This window comes from Mytilus californianus, unplaced genomic scaffold (assembly GCF_021869535.1).
Source record: "Mytilus californianus isolate M0D057914Y unplaced genomic scaffold, xbMytCali1.0.p SCAF_1, whole genome shotgun sequence".
Classification (NCBI taxonomy): domain Eukaryota; kingdom Metazoa; phylum Mollusca; class Bivalvia; order Mytilida; family Mytilidae; genus Mytilus; species Mytilus californianus.
In genome coordinates, this window is record NW_026262581.1 from 97,599,995 (window position 1) to 97,616,456 (window position 16,462).

The following is a 16,462-nucleotide window of genomic DNA, read 5'->3' on the forward strand; positions in this document are numbered from 1 at the left end:
ATCATAGATATATAAATGGTGACCTGTAATTGTTCACATCTTTGTCCTTTTGGTCTATAGATAATTGGCCATAGATTGTTGTCTTATTGGCAATCATGAAATTAAAGTTTATAAATGCATACATTATGTATGGGTCCTTAGTTTCTTTTACATTCATTCTACATAGAAGGTTACCAGGAAAGGTCCTTAAACTTCATGATGAATAGTAAAATCATATAAGAGATATCTCTTATATGATTTACTATTCATCATGAAGTCTCTTATATGATTTTACTATTCATCATGAAGTTTAAGCACCTTTCCTGGTAACCTCCCATACGTAATGTATGCATTTATAAACTTTAATTTCATGAAAATTTGGCCTCATATTTATCTGTTATAGTAGCTATTGTACATAAAAAAAATTACTACCAAAAAAAACTGAATGCTTTTACTGCCAACATTATAGTTATCGGTATATCCAAGAGTTAAAGTAACAATCTGACAATGCCAACACTAATTTTATTAATTCCTTTTAAATGCATGTTCCCTAGGACTTTTGATCTGATGCTTGATAAATAGAAAAATAATTCTTTTTGGAAGATGCTATAAATTATAAAAGTACCTGAACCATAGGACTTGCTAGCACCAAAACCACCACTACCAAAATAACATGGTCCATATAATGATCCATATTCCTTTCCAGGTAAAGATCCTGTAAAAAAAAAAGAAAATTGTTGAATTAAAGTTGAAAAAAAGCTGTCAAGTATGGAAAATATCTTACAAATACAAAACATCAACAGAAAATATTTATTTCTCCAATTGACTATTTAATTAACAAATAACCTGAATCTTAAAGCAAAAAAACTAGTTGACACTAGTCACACTATCCAATATTTTAATTTTTTAAACCACTTGATTATTCCGAGCTATAATCCGACACCCCGAAATTCAGACAGTCCGATAAGCGGTTAGTCTGACAGTCCAATAGCCCGATGGTCCGATAAATTGACAGTCTGTTAATTCCACAGTCCAATGTTCCGACACAAAGCCATGCTGCTGCATAGGATATGGATCTCGTCTTCATATAAGCTTATTAGTATACTGTCAAAACGCGAGCAGTGTTTAAAATTTAAAAAGTGGAATGCGTTGTTATGGGATCCAAATTAAATCCTATACTGTTTGAACAATTAATCTAAGATTCCATTCCTGTTCATCATGTCGTAGTTGATAATGAGAATGTCTGTTTACATGCATGCACATGCACGCGCATATAACTAATTATGTGGTTGAATGTGAAATGTCACATGTGTTAGATGTATGCTTCTCATATCTGAGGGGCTAACATCAGATTGATTTACATAGAAGTAATAAATAAATTTTTTATATTTTCTCTTGTTCTTAAAAGAGTAATTAGTTTTGATAAAATAGGAACAGTGTCATTATCTCAAATTTTCCAGATGCAGTAAGACTTTCAGAAGATGTTTCATAGTTATGGATTTGGAATGAAATCTTAATAAATTGCGTCTATTTTTCTGTCATCAAAATGATACCTTATCACTGCTTTTGTATGGCAATATAAATCGCTGTACTATCTTGTCTTTTTCTGGTTTAATTGCCAAAACCTGAACTTTTTGCTGATAAATGATAACACTTCTATGTAAATTATAATATGAACCTAAGCATTCCTAGTCATAGAATCATCACGACATAACACCAATTATGTGAAAAAGAACGGAACGAAGATGGCCAATGACTTGAAGACAGTACTTATTCACACTTAGCAGACAAAGCAGATAGTAGTTAAGACCGATGGCTGCAGTGCTGAAGGTCCCTGGTTGGATTCTGACTCTGGGCGCGAGACATTTCATTAATCAGAAGGGTGAATTTCACTCTCCCTCTCACATCTCTGGTGCCCCCAACTTTAACCTTGAAATCAATCTGTTCCCGCCGAGCAGCTCCGTGGTTCTATATGAATACTTCAGCTTCTTCCACCATAATAACAGACTTCCTGATGTCCTAGCGCTCCCTTTGTGTTGAGGTGGGGATTGCCCTTGTACATATTGTTGTAAATACGTTCTTGACACATCTCCATTAATCCAGATAGGGAGTGTAATCGGATTCCACTGTACCCTCACAGCTTTTGAGGGGTGCTCCCAATAATGAAAGGACTCTACCAGTATATATATACACTACCACAAGCTCCAACTGTATTATCCTCAATGCGAAGTGAACCCTCTTTTTCCTCATAAGCAAACAGCTCTAGATTGTCCCAACAACATAAGAGAGCAATCAAATCAAATGGTTTGACTTTAAATGTACAAGCATATACTAATATATAATATGCGATGGGTTAAATTAGTTCGCTTGGACCCAAATCAGCCCTATGTGTAGGGTCATACTTAAAAGAGTCTGTAGAAGTCTGTTGGCCTAAATTTCGTTTAAATGTGTTATTAACAATAAAATATTTAAAATGAGTTATATTATTAATATGAATCTTTCTAAGTCATTATTAACGGTAAAAGTAGATTTATAATAACTATAATCACTGAACATTGGACTTCCTGATCTCCGGTAATGGCAACCTTAGTGTTTGGTACAGTTTTGTTGCTTAAAACAAGTATTTCACATATAAATATATATGTGTTTTTATGATATTTTAGTGTTAAAAGTCAACTTAGAAATTTAAATATAAAACACCCAACTTCTTAAAACACTAAAATATCATAAAAACTAGAGGCTCTCAAGAGCCTGTGTCGCTCACTTGATTCTACTTTGGTTTTGGAAATCATGTTAAAATAGATTAAAATCATAACAGATACCCTAATAATGAGGCCAAATTTGGTTTAATATTGGCCCTGTAATTTAATAAAAAATCCTGGTGGCCATCTTGAACAGTAAATCAGCAACAAAGTAGCAACACTTCATCAGCACCTCATAAGAAACATTTATGCCATGTTTGGTTTCATTCCATTCAGTGCACTTCTAGAAGAAGCATTTGTATGTATTTCCAATAGGGTCTTATGTTAAAGGAAGTCCCCCCACTGGCGGCCACCATGGATAAAGGATCAGCTTCAAAGTAACAACACTTAGTCAGAACCTCATAAGGAACATTCATGCCATTTTTGGTTTCAATCCATTCATTGGTTCTCTAAAAGAAGACATTCGTATATATTTCCCATAGGGTCCTATGTTAAACTAAGTCCCCCACTGGCGGCCATCTTGGATGATGGATCAGCTTCAAAGTAACAACACTTGGTCAGCACCTCAAAAGGAACATTCATGCCATGTTTGGTTTCATTCCATACAGTGGTTCTTTAAAAGAAGACATTTGTATGTATTTCCCATAGGGTCCTATGTTAAACTAAGTCCCCCGCTGGCGGCCATCTTGGATGATGGATTAGCTTCAAAGTAACAACACTTGGTCAGCACCTCATAAAGAACATTCATGCCATGTTTGGTTTCATTCCATTCTGTGGTTCTCTAAAAGAAGACATTTGTATGTATTTCCCATAGGGTCCTATGTTAAACTAAGTCCCCCGCTGGCGGCCATCTTGGATAAAGGATCGGCTTCAAAGTAACAAAACTTGGTCAGCACCTCAAAAGAAACATTCATGCCATGTTTGGTTTCATTCCATACAGTGGTTCTTTAAAAGAAGACATTTGTATGTATTTCCCATAGGGTCCTATGTTAAACTAAGTCCCCCGCTGGCGGCCATCTTGGATGATGGATCGGCTTCAAAGTAACAACACTTGGTCAGTACCTCATAAAGAACATTCATGCCATGTTTGGTTTCATTCCATTCTGTGGTTCTCTAAAAGAAGACATTTGTATGTATTTCCCATAGGGTCCTATGTTAAACTAAGTCCCCAGCTGGCGGCCATCTTGGATAAAGGATCGGCTTCATAGTAACAACACTTGGTCAACACCTCATAAGAAACATTCATGCCATGTTTGGTTTCATTCCATTCAGTGGTTCTCTAAAAGAAGACATTTGTATGTATTTCCCATAGGGTCCTATGTTAAATTAAGTCCCCTGCTGGCGGCCGTCTTGGATGATGTATCGGCTTCAAAGTAACAACACTTGGTCAGCACCTCATAAGGAACATTCATGCCATGTTTGGTTTCATTCCATTCAGTGGTTCTCTAGAAGAAGTTCAAAATGTAAAAAGTTAACGACGACGACGACGACGACGGACGACGACGGACGACGGACGCCAAGTGATGAGAAAAGCTCACTTGGCCCTTTGGGCCAGGTGAGCTAACAATGAATAAAAAACTCATATATATTTATAGTATTACATGTTGTATAATAAAATCACTTTTACAAATGACTTAATAAAATTCATATTAATAACATAACGCGTTATAAACAATATACATTGTTATGAACACAAATAACCCAATTTTAGGCCACCAGACTTTTTAAGACTCTCACAGACTTTGTTCAATATGACCGACCAAACGTATGGTCAGAGGTGAAATGAAAGAAAAAAAATTGAAGCGCATATAGTAAACATCAGTACTGATTGTCCCCAAATAAAAATATTTCCCAAAAATTTTCTGTGTGAAAAATTATACTAATTTTCAAACGTTACATGTCAATATAGGCATATTTTTCAGAGATAAGTGACCGTGCATTGGACTATCGGGCAGTCAGATTATAGGTCTATCGGACTATAGGATTGTCAGATTATAAGACTGTCGGACTACACGACTGTCAGATTATGGGACTGTCGGATTATAGGTCTGACCCTTGCTTAACCACCTGTTGAAAAAAAATGTTACCTGATCTTTAACCTTAAGTGCTACTGAGCTCCACTATTTTCCTCAAAGCCAAAATATGCAGAACTGTACAGTAAAAACTTCAATCATCCTTTGACCTTACCTGTTGTTGAGTAAGCTCTATCCCTTTCTCAATAGCCACTGTATAAATTTACCTGTCATTTGAACTTGCATGTTGTTGGGTTAGCTCCACCCCTTCCTCTATAGCCACTGTATAAACTTCACCTGTCCTTTGACCTTACTTGTTGTTGAGTTAGCTCCACCCCTTTCTCCATGGTCACTGAATAAACTTCACCTGTCCTTTGACCTTACCTAATGCAGAGTTAGCTCCTCCCCTTCCTCCATGGCCACTGTATACACATCACCTGTCCTTTGACCTTACCTGATGCGGAATTAGCTCCACCCCTTCCACCATAGCCTCCTCCAGCAGAACTCCTTCCTGCTCCTTTACCAGCCGTGTAACCATAACCAGAGGCAGAGAATGTTCCAGCACTATGAATATTCAATATATCTGTCAGTAGGTCCAGATTTCCAACATTAAACTGGCCATTTCCTTGTACAGTCACAATACCTGTGTGTCCACTTTTTTGTACCTGCATTTAATCAATGAATGTATTTATTACAGTTGATATATTCATAAAACTTTTCAAATACTGTTAATTCAGAAATTATTGTGTGCATTTATTATTGCATTTTTTGAAGAATGGACAAAATTGTGAGATGAATTATTGCGATATCAGGAATATCTGTATACAGATATATGTATCAGATATCAGAATGCAATTTCTTATTATTGAGATAATGACCCAGTCACATTAATCACAATAATAAAAACTTATCAATAATTTATGAATTAACAGTAACAAAATGATCTGTTGCAGTTAAACAACTTGTCACTAAACAGCTGTACCATAATTCTAGAACAACAAATATGAAACTTACAATGTGAAAGCCAGTTTTATCCTGATGTAACAAGCAAACATGAATTTTCAGGAGACTTGCTAAAAAAGTTTAATTTACAATCATTATAAGAGTGACTGAAAATTGTCAAATTCAAAATGGATTCAGTATTCATACAAACAAACACTTTCCAAAATAAACATAACGATATGTTGTTTGTCCTGTCAAATTTAAGTCAAAAACTGAAGAGTATAAATTTCATGTAATAAATGATTTTTTTTTTCTGATTCATTGTTTAAGACCTCCCAGAAACTCTTATCATAATCAGTAGTACTAAAAATTGTTTAGGTGAAGAAATGGCCAAGGGCAAATACATGCTTTTCATGGTCGACCCAATACCCTTCATATCTTTACTTTATTAAGCTAATTATAAAATTTTCAATGTAAGTACCTGTAAGTGATAAACATCAGTCTCATCTCCAAACACACTGGTCAGTTCTAATTTGCCTCCATTCTGTACAGTAAAGTTTGAGAACGTTAAATTTCTATTGGACGATTCTTCAAACTCTAGTGTAGCTCCTGTAAATAATGTTTAAATAATGAATCAAAATTACAATTTAATTCAATTTTTTTAATTCAAAATTCTTACATGTTTATTTTGTACCATTGCCAAGATATCATATAACAGTTCACAACTTAAACATATTTCATAAAATGAGGGAATAATTTTAATTAGAGTGGTGTGTTTAATATCATTTTAGAAAGAAGACAAATCTAAATCTTTATTATCAAGAGTTAATAAAACCATGGAAGTATTATATTGACAGGAACTACTAGGACCCAACTTCAAAAGCTTCATCTGCTATGCCACGAGCAATTTAATGATAGGTTAATTAACTTGAAACATGGCACGTTATTTACACACCAGCGTGTGGCGCCCTACAATATTGTCATTCTCGGTTGCTTTAACAATTACGGAAATAAACGAAGAAATTGAAAGTTGTGATAAATTCTAAGGAAACAGCAATCAGAAAACCTCTGCAGATTCCGTTACCCTATATCTGCCTATGTATGCCGCTTGATAGAGTGATGGATTTGTGCGAGACATCATTAATTCTAAAAAAAACACATTGACAATGGAAATTTGTACCATATTAATTGAATAAATACACCAGGTTTATTGATTTATGTATATTTATCTCAAGTTGTGATAATTACTGTTTGTTTGACTCCAGTGGCATACATTTCATGCATATTTAAGAGGATTGAAAATGATTGTTCTGATTAAAATAAAAAATCAAAGAGATTTTATTTTGATGTAAGAATTATAAGGCTTCGCTCTAAATCCAGGGTAAGATCATTGGTTGGTATACAAATGTTTCCGCTGAGCCCCGATTTGTTGATTTTTTTAAATACTGTAACTGTAAAGTAATATTTACTAGTATCATTTGGACAGAAAGTGATAAAATATTTTATGAGACAGAGATAGTTTAGCCATTCCATAACATTTTATATGTCTTTATTTTTTTTCTCAAATTGATAAATAAGGGTCAAATCAAGTCATGATTGGCACATTCATAAATGTACAAATTGAAATACTAACATCGGCTGTATATTATCGGACATAATTCATTCAAATACGAATATTTTAGCAGTTTTGAATTTCACAAATGCCAAAAAATTAAAACGCACATACAATGTATATATAAATAACGAGGTGGGTCTTTTTTTATTACTATATTTGTTATTTCTGTGTTATTTAGTTTTCGCATTTAAAACTGAAAATTTCTGCTTTCCAGGCTAATCCAGGCCCTTTACTACATATATAAATTGATTCGTCACTGTGTATATTTACATCAGGAAAATTTTTTGTGACTCGGCAGTAACCGGAACACACCCTTATGACAGTTTTAACTTAACCCATGAACAAATAAAATAATGTCACTTACTATTTTTAAACATTGTAGTATAATTAATTCATGGCAGACATCATTCCATTTGTTTAAATAATTTGTTTATGAATACAGGTCAACCTACCTGATTGAAATAAGCAAAGGTGTTTTTTTCGACAGGTATTGATGCTAACCTCTCTCGATAAAAACCAAGTGATTGATAAGAAGTATCTCTGGTCAATTTATGACCGCGGCATCGCAGATAGTCACAAAAGGAAATTAACGATAGAATACTAATTAGACAGTTTCCATATCTTTTCTACATGGATCCCCGGGTTATAAGTAAGTGCTAATTAATCGTTGTAGTTCCTGTCAATATAATACTTCCATGATGAAACAAATAAAGGGTCAAATTTAACTATAAAATAACTACGTTATGTTTTATGAATTTTGTTAGAAAAGCAGTAGGTCCAGTAAGGGACGATTTTGGCCTCAAAATTCAGGTTCATCTGATGAAAGATTTTGGACACTTTTTAAACACTTAAGTGTCTACTTCAGTCGATTCAATTAGTTTATGTGAAAGATTTGAACTGATTTAGTCATTAAAGACGCTCAAATTCAAGCTAAAATATTTAAAATCTATCAAATATGCCATAATATGTAACTTTTCAGATGGTTTTTGTCAAAAATGAAAGTGGAAGCATCTGTGTTCATTCTCAACCTTTATATATGTTATGTATTATCATCAAATACAACTTACATTTAAATATTAAGAATGAACACAAATGCGGCCACTTCCATTTCAGACAGAAACCGTCTAAAAATTCACCATAATGCTAAAATTTCGAAGATTTCAGTAATTTAGCATGACTTAATGATGCTAGTACCCGATACATGTGCATTGTATTGTCAAAAACAGCCCATATTTATGTAACAGAAGTATTCTTCTTTCCAATAAATAGCTAAAAATTTACATTTTAACAATTGTGTAAAACTGCTATATTTTGGGGCTAAAAGGGGTCTTACTGGGCCTACTCCTTTGTTCATATGTCTATCTTTTTTTAATATAATTTTTAACTTGACATTATTCAATTAATGAAAACAATTTTTTTTAAACCCTTAGACTTTCTTTTTTTCAAAATATAGCATATTTTGATCATTATATGAATATCAGCACAATTTACCTGTGGACACAAGAAGATGAGCTAAATCTCCAACAACTGTACCCCAGATTTTAACAGTATTACTGTTTAAGTAACTAGATGCACAAGCATATGAACTCATGCCTTTGCCTTGTTCATCCAAAGACTGTCTGAATTCCACAGTAGCTTCAGGAAGGATCCATGTTGAATCTTTGTATATAAATGGATGGTAGGTCACATTTGCTCTGCGGTATCTTGTGGACTACATTTAAAAAAGTCATTATTAGTTCTTATATGGTTCTATCCTTGCTAAATTCAAATAAAAGAAATATATTCTCCCAAAATTGAGTTGCTGGACCAATATTTTTTAAAATTAATACACTAAATGATATAAAGTCTCAAAGAGGTGAACTTATAAATTAAAATATTATATCTTCTAATATATCTTTTATGTATAACATTTGTAATTGATCACTTACTCCTTTTAAAGATTCAGGCATATTCCATATTGCCAAGAATTATCCAGTATTACCCAGGAAAAACAATTAAAACCTGGGTTTTCTCAGCATTTCCTTTTAGGCTAGGCAATACCAAAAAAACAAGTTTTGGCGGGTTTGGATAGATTTTTTTAAAAGTTATTTATTCAACCCCAGTTTATGCCAACCCTGCCTACCCTGCTATCATTGATACATTGTAAACATGACTGTGTATCTCAAAATATTTGGTCAACCATGTACATCTTACTGGATATCATATTTTCTTTTCAATTTGCAAACATTCAGATTTCCATGCCATATAAATTCATGTTTATGGTAATATATATTAAGTGAATTTTTGAAGCTCAAAACCTGGCATGTATTTTTACAACAAGTAATATTTTTTCCTAATACTTAAATGGTTAATCACTAATGAAGGATGATTCCTTACACAAAGATCTAACAGCAATATCTTTGACAGTAAATTCACAACTACTTAAATATCTATTGGCCTTTTATCATTTTACAATTCAAACTGTGGTTTTCACCCTTATATTCTCCTCAAAATGTATTTCCTCTAACCTCAATTAGTTCCAGTGTATGATGAGGAGGAATATGTAAATGTCCTGTATCATCACCAACAACTTTGACAGATTTTATGTGGATATTGGTTCCATCCACAGTTAAGTGGGCTCCACCGTAGATTTCCACCATGGTAAAATCATAGACAAAACCATCACTGGTAGGTAAAAGAAAAGCTACAGCTCCTGTAAAACAATACAACACATGTTAGAACAAGATTATTCAAAGAATTTCATGTTGAACTGAAAACTGCAGAATGAACCTTGACCGCAAAGAAATTTCTTTTTAAATTAACCATTTTTAATGTGAAGAAAAGAAAAATCATTTCATAAATAAGAATATTTTCTACATCTATGAGTTATCTGAACATACTTGTCTTCACTACAAAATTACAAAGAAAAACATCATTACAATGATTAATTGATTGATTGATTGGTGTTTAAAGCCACTTTCAACACTATTGTGCTATTTTGTGGTGGTTAGTTTTTATTGGTGCAGGAAGCCGTAGTGCCCGGAGAGAACCACTACCTTCAGTAGGAAAACTGACAATCCTTGTAAATTAAGATTGGAGTCAAGCGCACCTGCCATGTGCAGTATCATTTCAATGTACAGAACATGTAAAAGTATTGGGTCAACATTAATTTTCCCTATACAGAATTTCAAACACAGGATTGATAAAAAATCTAACATTATACATATATTATCTAGACTTAAGGTTGAGATTGGCAAGTATTCAAAAATGTTAATGACTTAACAAGCAATAGTAATACAGTATTTACCAGTTGATTTGTAAGTGTTGAAATGGCTTATATCGGCTGTAGTTCCTGAAGGTTCTGTCACCTACAAATAATTCAAATAGTGAAAGTTTGATTTACCTTCTGCCAGATATCATATGAGCAAAACATATTACATTTTGACAATATCAACAATATCATGAATGTTGTAATATAAAAATAAGGAGATGTGGTATGATTGCCAATGAGACAACTCACCACCAGAGTTCAAATGACGAAGATAAAAGCAACTAGATATCATTGAGATGGGAGCCATCTCTGTGGGCCCCGCTGTGAATAATGTGTGGTAAAAAATTTGTATCTTTATCATTGGACACGGGGTTGTCAAATGAAACCAAAGTTTTTGACCTTGACCTTTGACCTAGGAAGTTGTACATAAATTATGACACACCCTCTGGTGTTGGTTTATATACATATTAAGTATAAACTTTGAAATCATAACGGTTCTCAAGATATAGAGCGGACACGATCTTTACCATAGGACATGGAGTTGTCAACTAAAACCAAAGTTTTTGACCTTGACCTTTGACCTAGGAAGTTGTACATACATTATGACACACCCTCTGGTGTTGGTTAATATACATGTCAATTATAAACTTTGAAATCATAACAGTTCTCAAGATATAGAGCAGACACGATCTTTACCATAGGACATGGGGTTGTCAACTAAAACCAAAGTTTTTGACCTTGACCTTTGACCTAGGAAATTGAACATACATTATGACACACCCTCTGGTGTTGGTTAATATACATGTCATATATAAACTTTGAAATCATAACGGTTCTCTAGATATAGAGCGGACACGATTTGTTACGGACGGACGGACGGACGGACGGACAGACGGACGGACGGACGGACAGACTGATCACTATAGGGCGGCCGCCATTCAGCGGGGCCCTAATTATAGGTCACCATACGGCCTTCAACAATGAGAAAAACCCATACCCTATAGTCAGCTATAAAAGGCCCTGATATGAAAAATGTGAAAATTCAAACGAGAAAACTAACAGCCTGTTCTTCTGATTATCATATTTTTTAAAGAATGCTCCAACTGTTTGATTGTGTTCGAATTTTATTTTGTCAAGTAATAAAATATAAATGCAGTAATGATATTGTCCTTTTATTGATCTCCATGTGCTGTTCAGTTGATGTCTGGTTCTTACCAAGTCATTGTACTAAACATTGTTTATCTTATATTGTATAATATAAAAATTACTATTTCCCTAATGTTTATATATCATTATATGTCTCAGTTCTAAGGATAATGTAATTTGAGAATGCATAAATGTATGTGAAGCCAAAACTGTATATATAATTACCATAGGTTTTTGGCATTTGTTGTCAACACGGAGATTTCTGCTCGTCTTTCCATGGAAATACATAATTCCAGGACCTCCAGGTTCATATCCAGAACCACCTGTTAAAAATACAAATTTTAAATTATATGGTTTCACCTCAGATGAGGTCATTATTATTTCTAAAAAGTCAAAGGGCATTGTTCAAATAGGTGCAAAGAACATAAAAAAAAACTGTGGGAAAATGCTATAATTCTATATGTTAAAAAAATTTTGAATCATAATCATTGCATCAAATACACAACCATATAACAATGAAAACATCAATATATTTAATGCTTATCCAACATACTACAACTGGATTTTCATTACCTTATGATCATCTTCACATTTAGCTTTTGGGTATATTGTGTTTATTTGATGGAATGATACTTTTTGACTAATTCATACAATTCTGTCATGTTTCCTGTTATTCCTGGAGATACAGAGACTGTAACAGGCTAAGGCAAGTAATTTACAGTCTTCATCGCATTCTAATAAAACCCAACCCATGCATATTATCATATCTAGTAAAGACTACAGCTAAACTTGAAATCCACATTTTATCACTGACAAACTGAACGGATATGAACTCTGTAAGGTGTAAATTCCAACAGGAAATGTACATAAACAGTCCACTACACTGCTGCAGCATCCTAAGTATATATCATAGTCAGAAAAATATATTTATCCACTATATACAATTCTGTGGCAGTGTTACTAACCTTTAGAAATGACATGTCCACTTTCAAATGTTCCGTGATTAAAGAAGAAGTTAATACGGCCACCTGATCCACCTCCACCATTTCCTAAGCCACTTCCACCATTACAGTATATATAACCAGACATGGATAGGGTGGCACACTGAACATATAGAGAGCCACCAGACCCACCTCCTGCATTTGTAACCTGTAATTACACATCAAGATGAATTCGTTTTAAAATGATTCAAAATACTGTCTTGCAATAAAAACACAACTTCAAACTTGCTATTTTTTAGTTGTTTTTTTTATTTATATGTACCAGCAGTTTTGCTTTAACTCATGAAAGTTCTTTTCCCATCTTTTAAGTGAATAATTCAGGGGTTGCTTTTAAACATTCCCAAAATAATTAAACAATAATAATCACCATTTTCAAAATGCTTTAATAGCTTTGTAACATGTATTGTTTGAACCCTGAATTATCTAACATTTAAATCAAACATGTGACTTATTTATGTTGATTAAAATATCACGGAATTTCCAAAATAAATATCAGTCAGGGCTGTCCCAGAAATAAAGTTGTAAGGAGGTCAGAGTTCATTATTTTCTTTTTATTCTGCCAAGCATAACATTTAAATTCAGTCTTTCATATTACACCTACAACTGCATCATCCCCATTGGTTCTCATGGTTCCTGTTAGTGTAAACTGTGTGGTAACCTCTGCATGAAACTTTCCACCACCACGCCCACCTAGGGTACTGCCAGCCCTACCTCCACCACTGCCCCAGGTTCCTACTGTGAAGATACTACCATAGGGCATTGCAGCATTGGCAACACTTCCTCTACCTCCTCTGGCTCCATAACTGCCTCCACTTGCTCCAGAGGAGTAGCCTGATCCACCTCCTTATAATATACATGTATTGCTGGTAAGTATTTCATGATGTTATAGTCATGAAACTAAACCCACACTAAGCCTATGTATCAAAAATCTGATCAAAGTAATTTTGTTAAGTCTGAATTTTTCTTGTGTCTAGTCTTAAAATGTAAAATTTACAGGTTGTTAGTATTAAACATGAATATATGGCAAATTGTTGATTTTTAGAAGTTATATTGTTTGCTTCTCATAATCTTAAGATTTTTGTATTGTATAGAATAGAATCAAATAGAAAAATTAAACATATACATTCAAACATAAGCTGGAAAGTGCAGATTTAAAAAGGATTTCTGAGTTGATTGAAGTTTGCTGTCAATTTCATCGTATTATTGTGAGAGTGTTGCCAAGTTGAAATAAGCGGTGTAATATCTTATAATGCTAAAGACAAAAATCCTGACTAACGCATGTGCTCTCTCAATTCATTTTTTTAAACATAAACCAAAATTTAAGATGAAATATACTACCCTGTATTCCTTCCCATTGTACTCACCTGTTCCCTTACTATTTAGATAACCACCTCCCGATACATCTAAAGTCCCTGACACAGTCATTTTGTTTGTTTCAATATACAGTGATCCTGCCTGTAATGTACCACTGATTACAATGTTGTCTGTAACAAGCATGTAAGAAGCTGTATTTCCTAAATTGGTATTATTTGGCATTCTTCTGAAATCTATATCCAGCATTCCAGCAACACTGACTGTAAGACTTTCTAAAATGATTGGTGTTGTGATATTGACCTTTCCAGTATTTATTACACTAAATGATCGTATTTCCACTTTTGATTTGGGCTGAGCAGTCATAGTACCACTTATTTTTACTGTATCTATGTCAAAGTGTGTATCAGCAGCCTCCAACAAACTTCCTGTGTCCATTACTAAATTTTCTGCATATATAGATGAGTTTGATGCAAATGGACCAATAGGATGTGAGGAATCAGAATCCAAAGTCATGTGACCTTCCAAACCAATAAAAATAGCTAATCGTTTGCTTGATGATGACGGTGCTCTCATGGCAACTGGTTTATATGATGTAAAAGTTCCATTGATATCTGCAGTCTCAATCAAAAAAGGAAATTCTGTTTCAAACTCAAAGATGGATGAACTATTATGAATATACATGTAATTCCATCCCTCGTCAGTTTCATTAATGTATCTGTTTAATATTTTTCCAGCTTTAAGATGACCATTAACATACACATAATGGAATGGCATCTCAGATACTCCACTCCATGATTTGGTAGCCTGGGCATTGTTGTCTAGTACCAATGTTCCACTTTCACCAATTGTCAAAGTCTCAACCTTGGCAAGTCTCTGACCTCTGAAAATAACTGGTGTATAAGACTTCATCATTCCATTAACCTCAATTTCATGTACTAAAAATTCATCGTAAGGAGTGAACAGAAAAGTTCCTTCACTACCGACTGTGACTTTGTCTACTCCAGGATCAGTACTCAGTAGCTTAGCATTCAAGTTTCCATTAACAACTAAGTATCTGGCTCTGATTTTGTTGTAAGTTGTAGCAACCTGGTAAAAGATCAGAAAAAATGTTTAATGTTCAACTTAAAATAGATGAAGTCATATGTACATGTACATCTCATATATTTCTTAAATCTATTTTCTTAAAAATAGTATCTTTAGATTTTTACTCATAAATATTAATGAATTCAATTCTTGCTGCTTTACTTTTACACAATGAAGAAAAAAAGATTTTTGGTCTGTGTTTTTACTTTATTTACAAACCTCAGCACCACTGACAATTTTTGGCAATGACTCATCATTCAGGTACAGGTATCCACTTTCATCTACTACAAATACTTCTATTCTCAGATCAGATCTGTTCAAAGACTTAAATTCTGCAACATTGTTTATCTTTGTTGTACCGTCTGCCCAGAATGAGTTTGTCAATATAGGACCATCTGCTGTAAATTCAAAATCTCCATAGTAACCTATCTTGAGAGTTTCTGCTCCTGCCCCAAAAGTAATGGTCCCTGGCTTGAAAAATCCATTAATATATACGTATAAACATTCAAGTGTTATATTTGCCTCTTTATCCCATACCAGTCTGGATTTAGAACCAGTTATCTGAAATGACTCACATGGGTGTACAATAGATATTTCATGGTGAAGATTGACAGATCCTAATATAAGAATTTTTTTACCCATATACATATTTGTTGTGACTGGTATCATATCTACCACACCATTTGCTCCAACTGTAAATTCTTGTATACTGGTAATGTTGATAATGTCACATTTGAAGGTACCAGACACACTGAACTTCTCTGTGTCTAATGGGAAAATGCTACCACCTGTTAATGGGATCATAGTCATTATACCAGTTGATCCTATGTTCAGGTCAACTGTTGTAAAGTTTTGGATCTCCATGGTAAGGTTTCCATTGACAATGACACTTTCATCATTACTGAATGTAATGTTTCCTAAGATGTACAACCATTCTTCAATATAAATAGTAGTCCCAGAGGCAGGTTCCAGAATACCTTTGGAATACACAAAACAAGGAACTGTGAGAGTGTTGCCAAGTTTAAGTGTAGCTTTCGGAAGAACATGAACAACTGAATTATTTTTACCATCTGACAATATCTGTGAGACTGAGGTATAATTAGACAGGACCAAGTGTGCTCCAAATGTGAGAACAATCTCATCAAGACTGAAAGAATCATCATTTATCCAAGCAACAGCTCCTGTAAAAAATCAATAAAAATGCTTTATATAGTGTTAACATTGTCATTATTATTCTACTAGAAATCATTTGGCATCAGCCACATGTGCAATTATCTGTTACCTTGATAAAAGCCAAAAGCAAAATAAAAATAGATGCTGCAATATGCCTTTAGTTTATCTTTGGAGAATAAAACACCTCATATTTTTTTTCTCCAGAGGTAGGCCACATTTTAGATACAATTTTGAAGAAAAAAGTT

The 16,462-nt window shown here is 33.8% G+C and overlaps 1 protein-coding gene across 1 annotated transcript in view; it reads right to left on the bottom strand.

Annotated features, from left to right (window-relative positions):
• The window catches only part of LOC127738449 (uncharacterized), a 48,102-nt gene extending 31,932 nt beyond the window's left edge, over positions 1-16,170 (bottom strand). Inside the window, exons 1-11 of the mRNA XM_052249708.1 lie at positions 15,264-16,170; positions 14,012-15,047; positions 13,249-13,490; positions 12,612-12,795; positions 11,872-11,969; positions 10,537-10,597; positions 9,758-9,942; positions 8,742-8,961; positions 6,117-6,244; positions 5,148-5,358; positions 605-694 (exon numbers count right to left, since the gene is read on the bottom strand). Of these exons, the coding sequence (XP_052105668.1) occupies positions 605-694; positions 5,148-5,358; positions 6,117-6,244; positions 8,742-8,961; positions 9,758-9,942; positions 10,537-10,597; positions 11,872-11,969; positions 12,612-12,795; positions 13,249-13,490; positions 14,012-15,047; positions 15,264-15,908 (3,100 nt within the window). The 5' untranslated portion in view covers positions 15,909-16,170. The remainder of the gene's footprint in view (positions 1-604; positions 695-5,147; positions 5,359-6,116; positions 6,245-8,741; positions 8,962-9,757; positions 9,943-10,536; positions 10,598-11,871; positions 11,970-12,611; positions 12,796-13,248; positions 13,491-14,011; positions 15,048-15,263) is intronic.
• Positions 16,171-16,462: the final 292 nt, after the last annotated feature.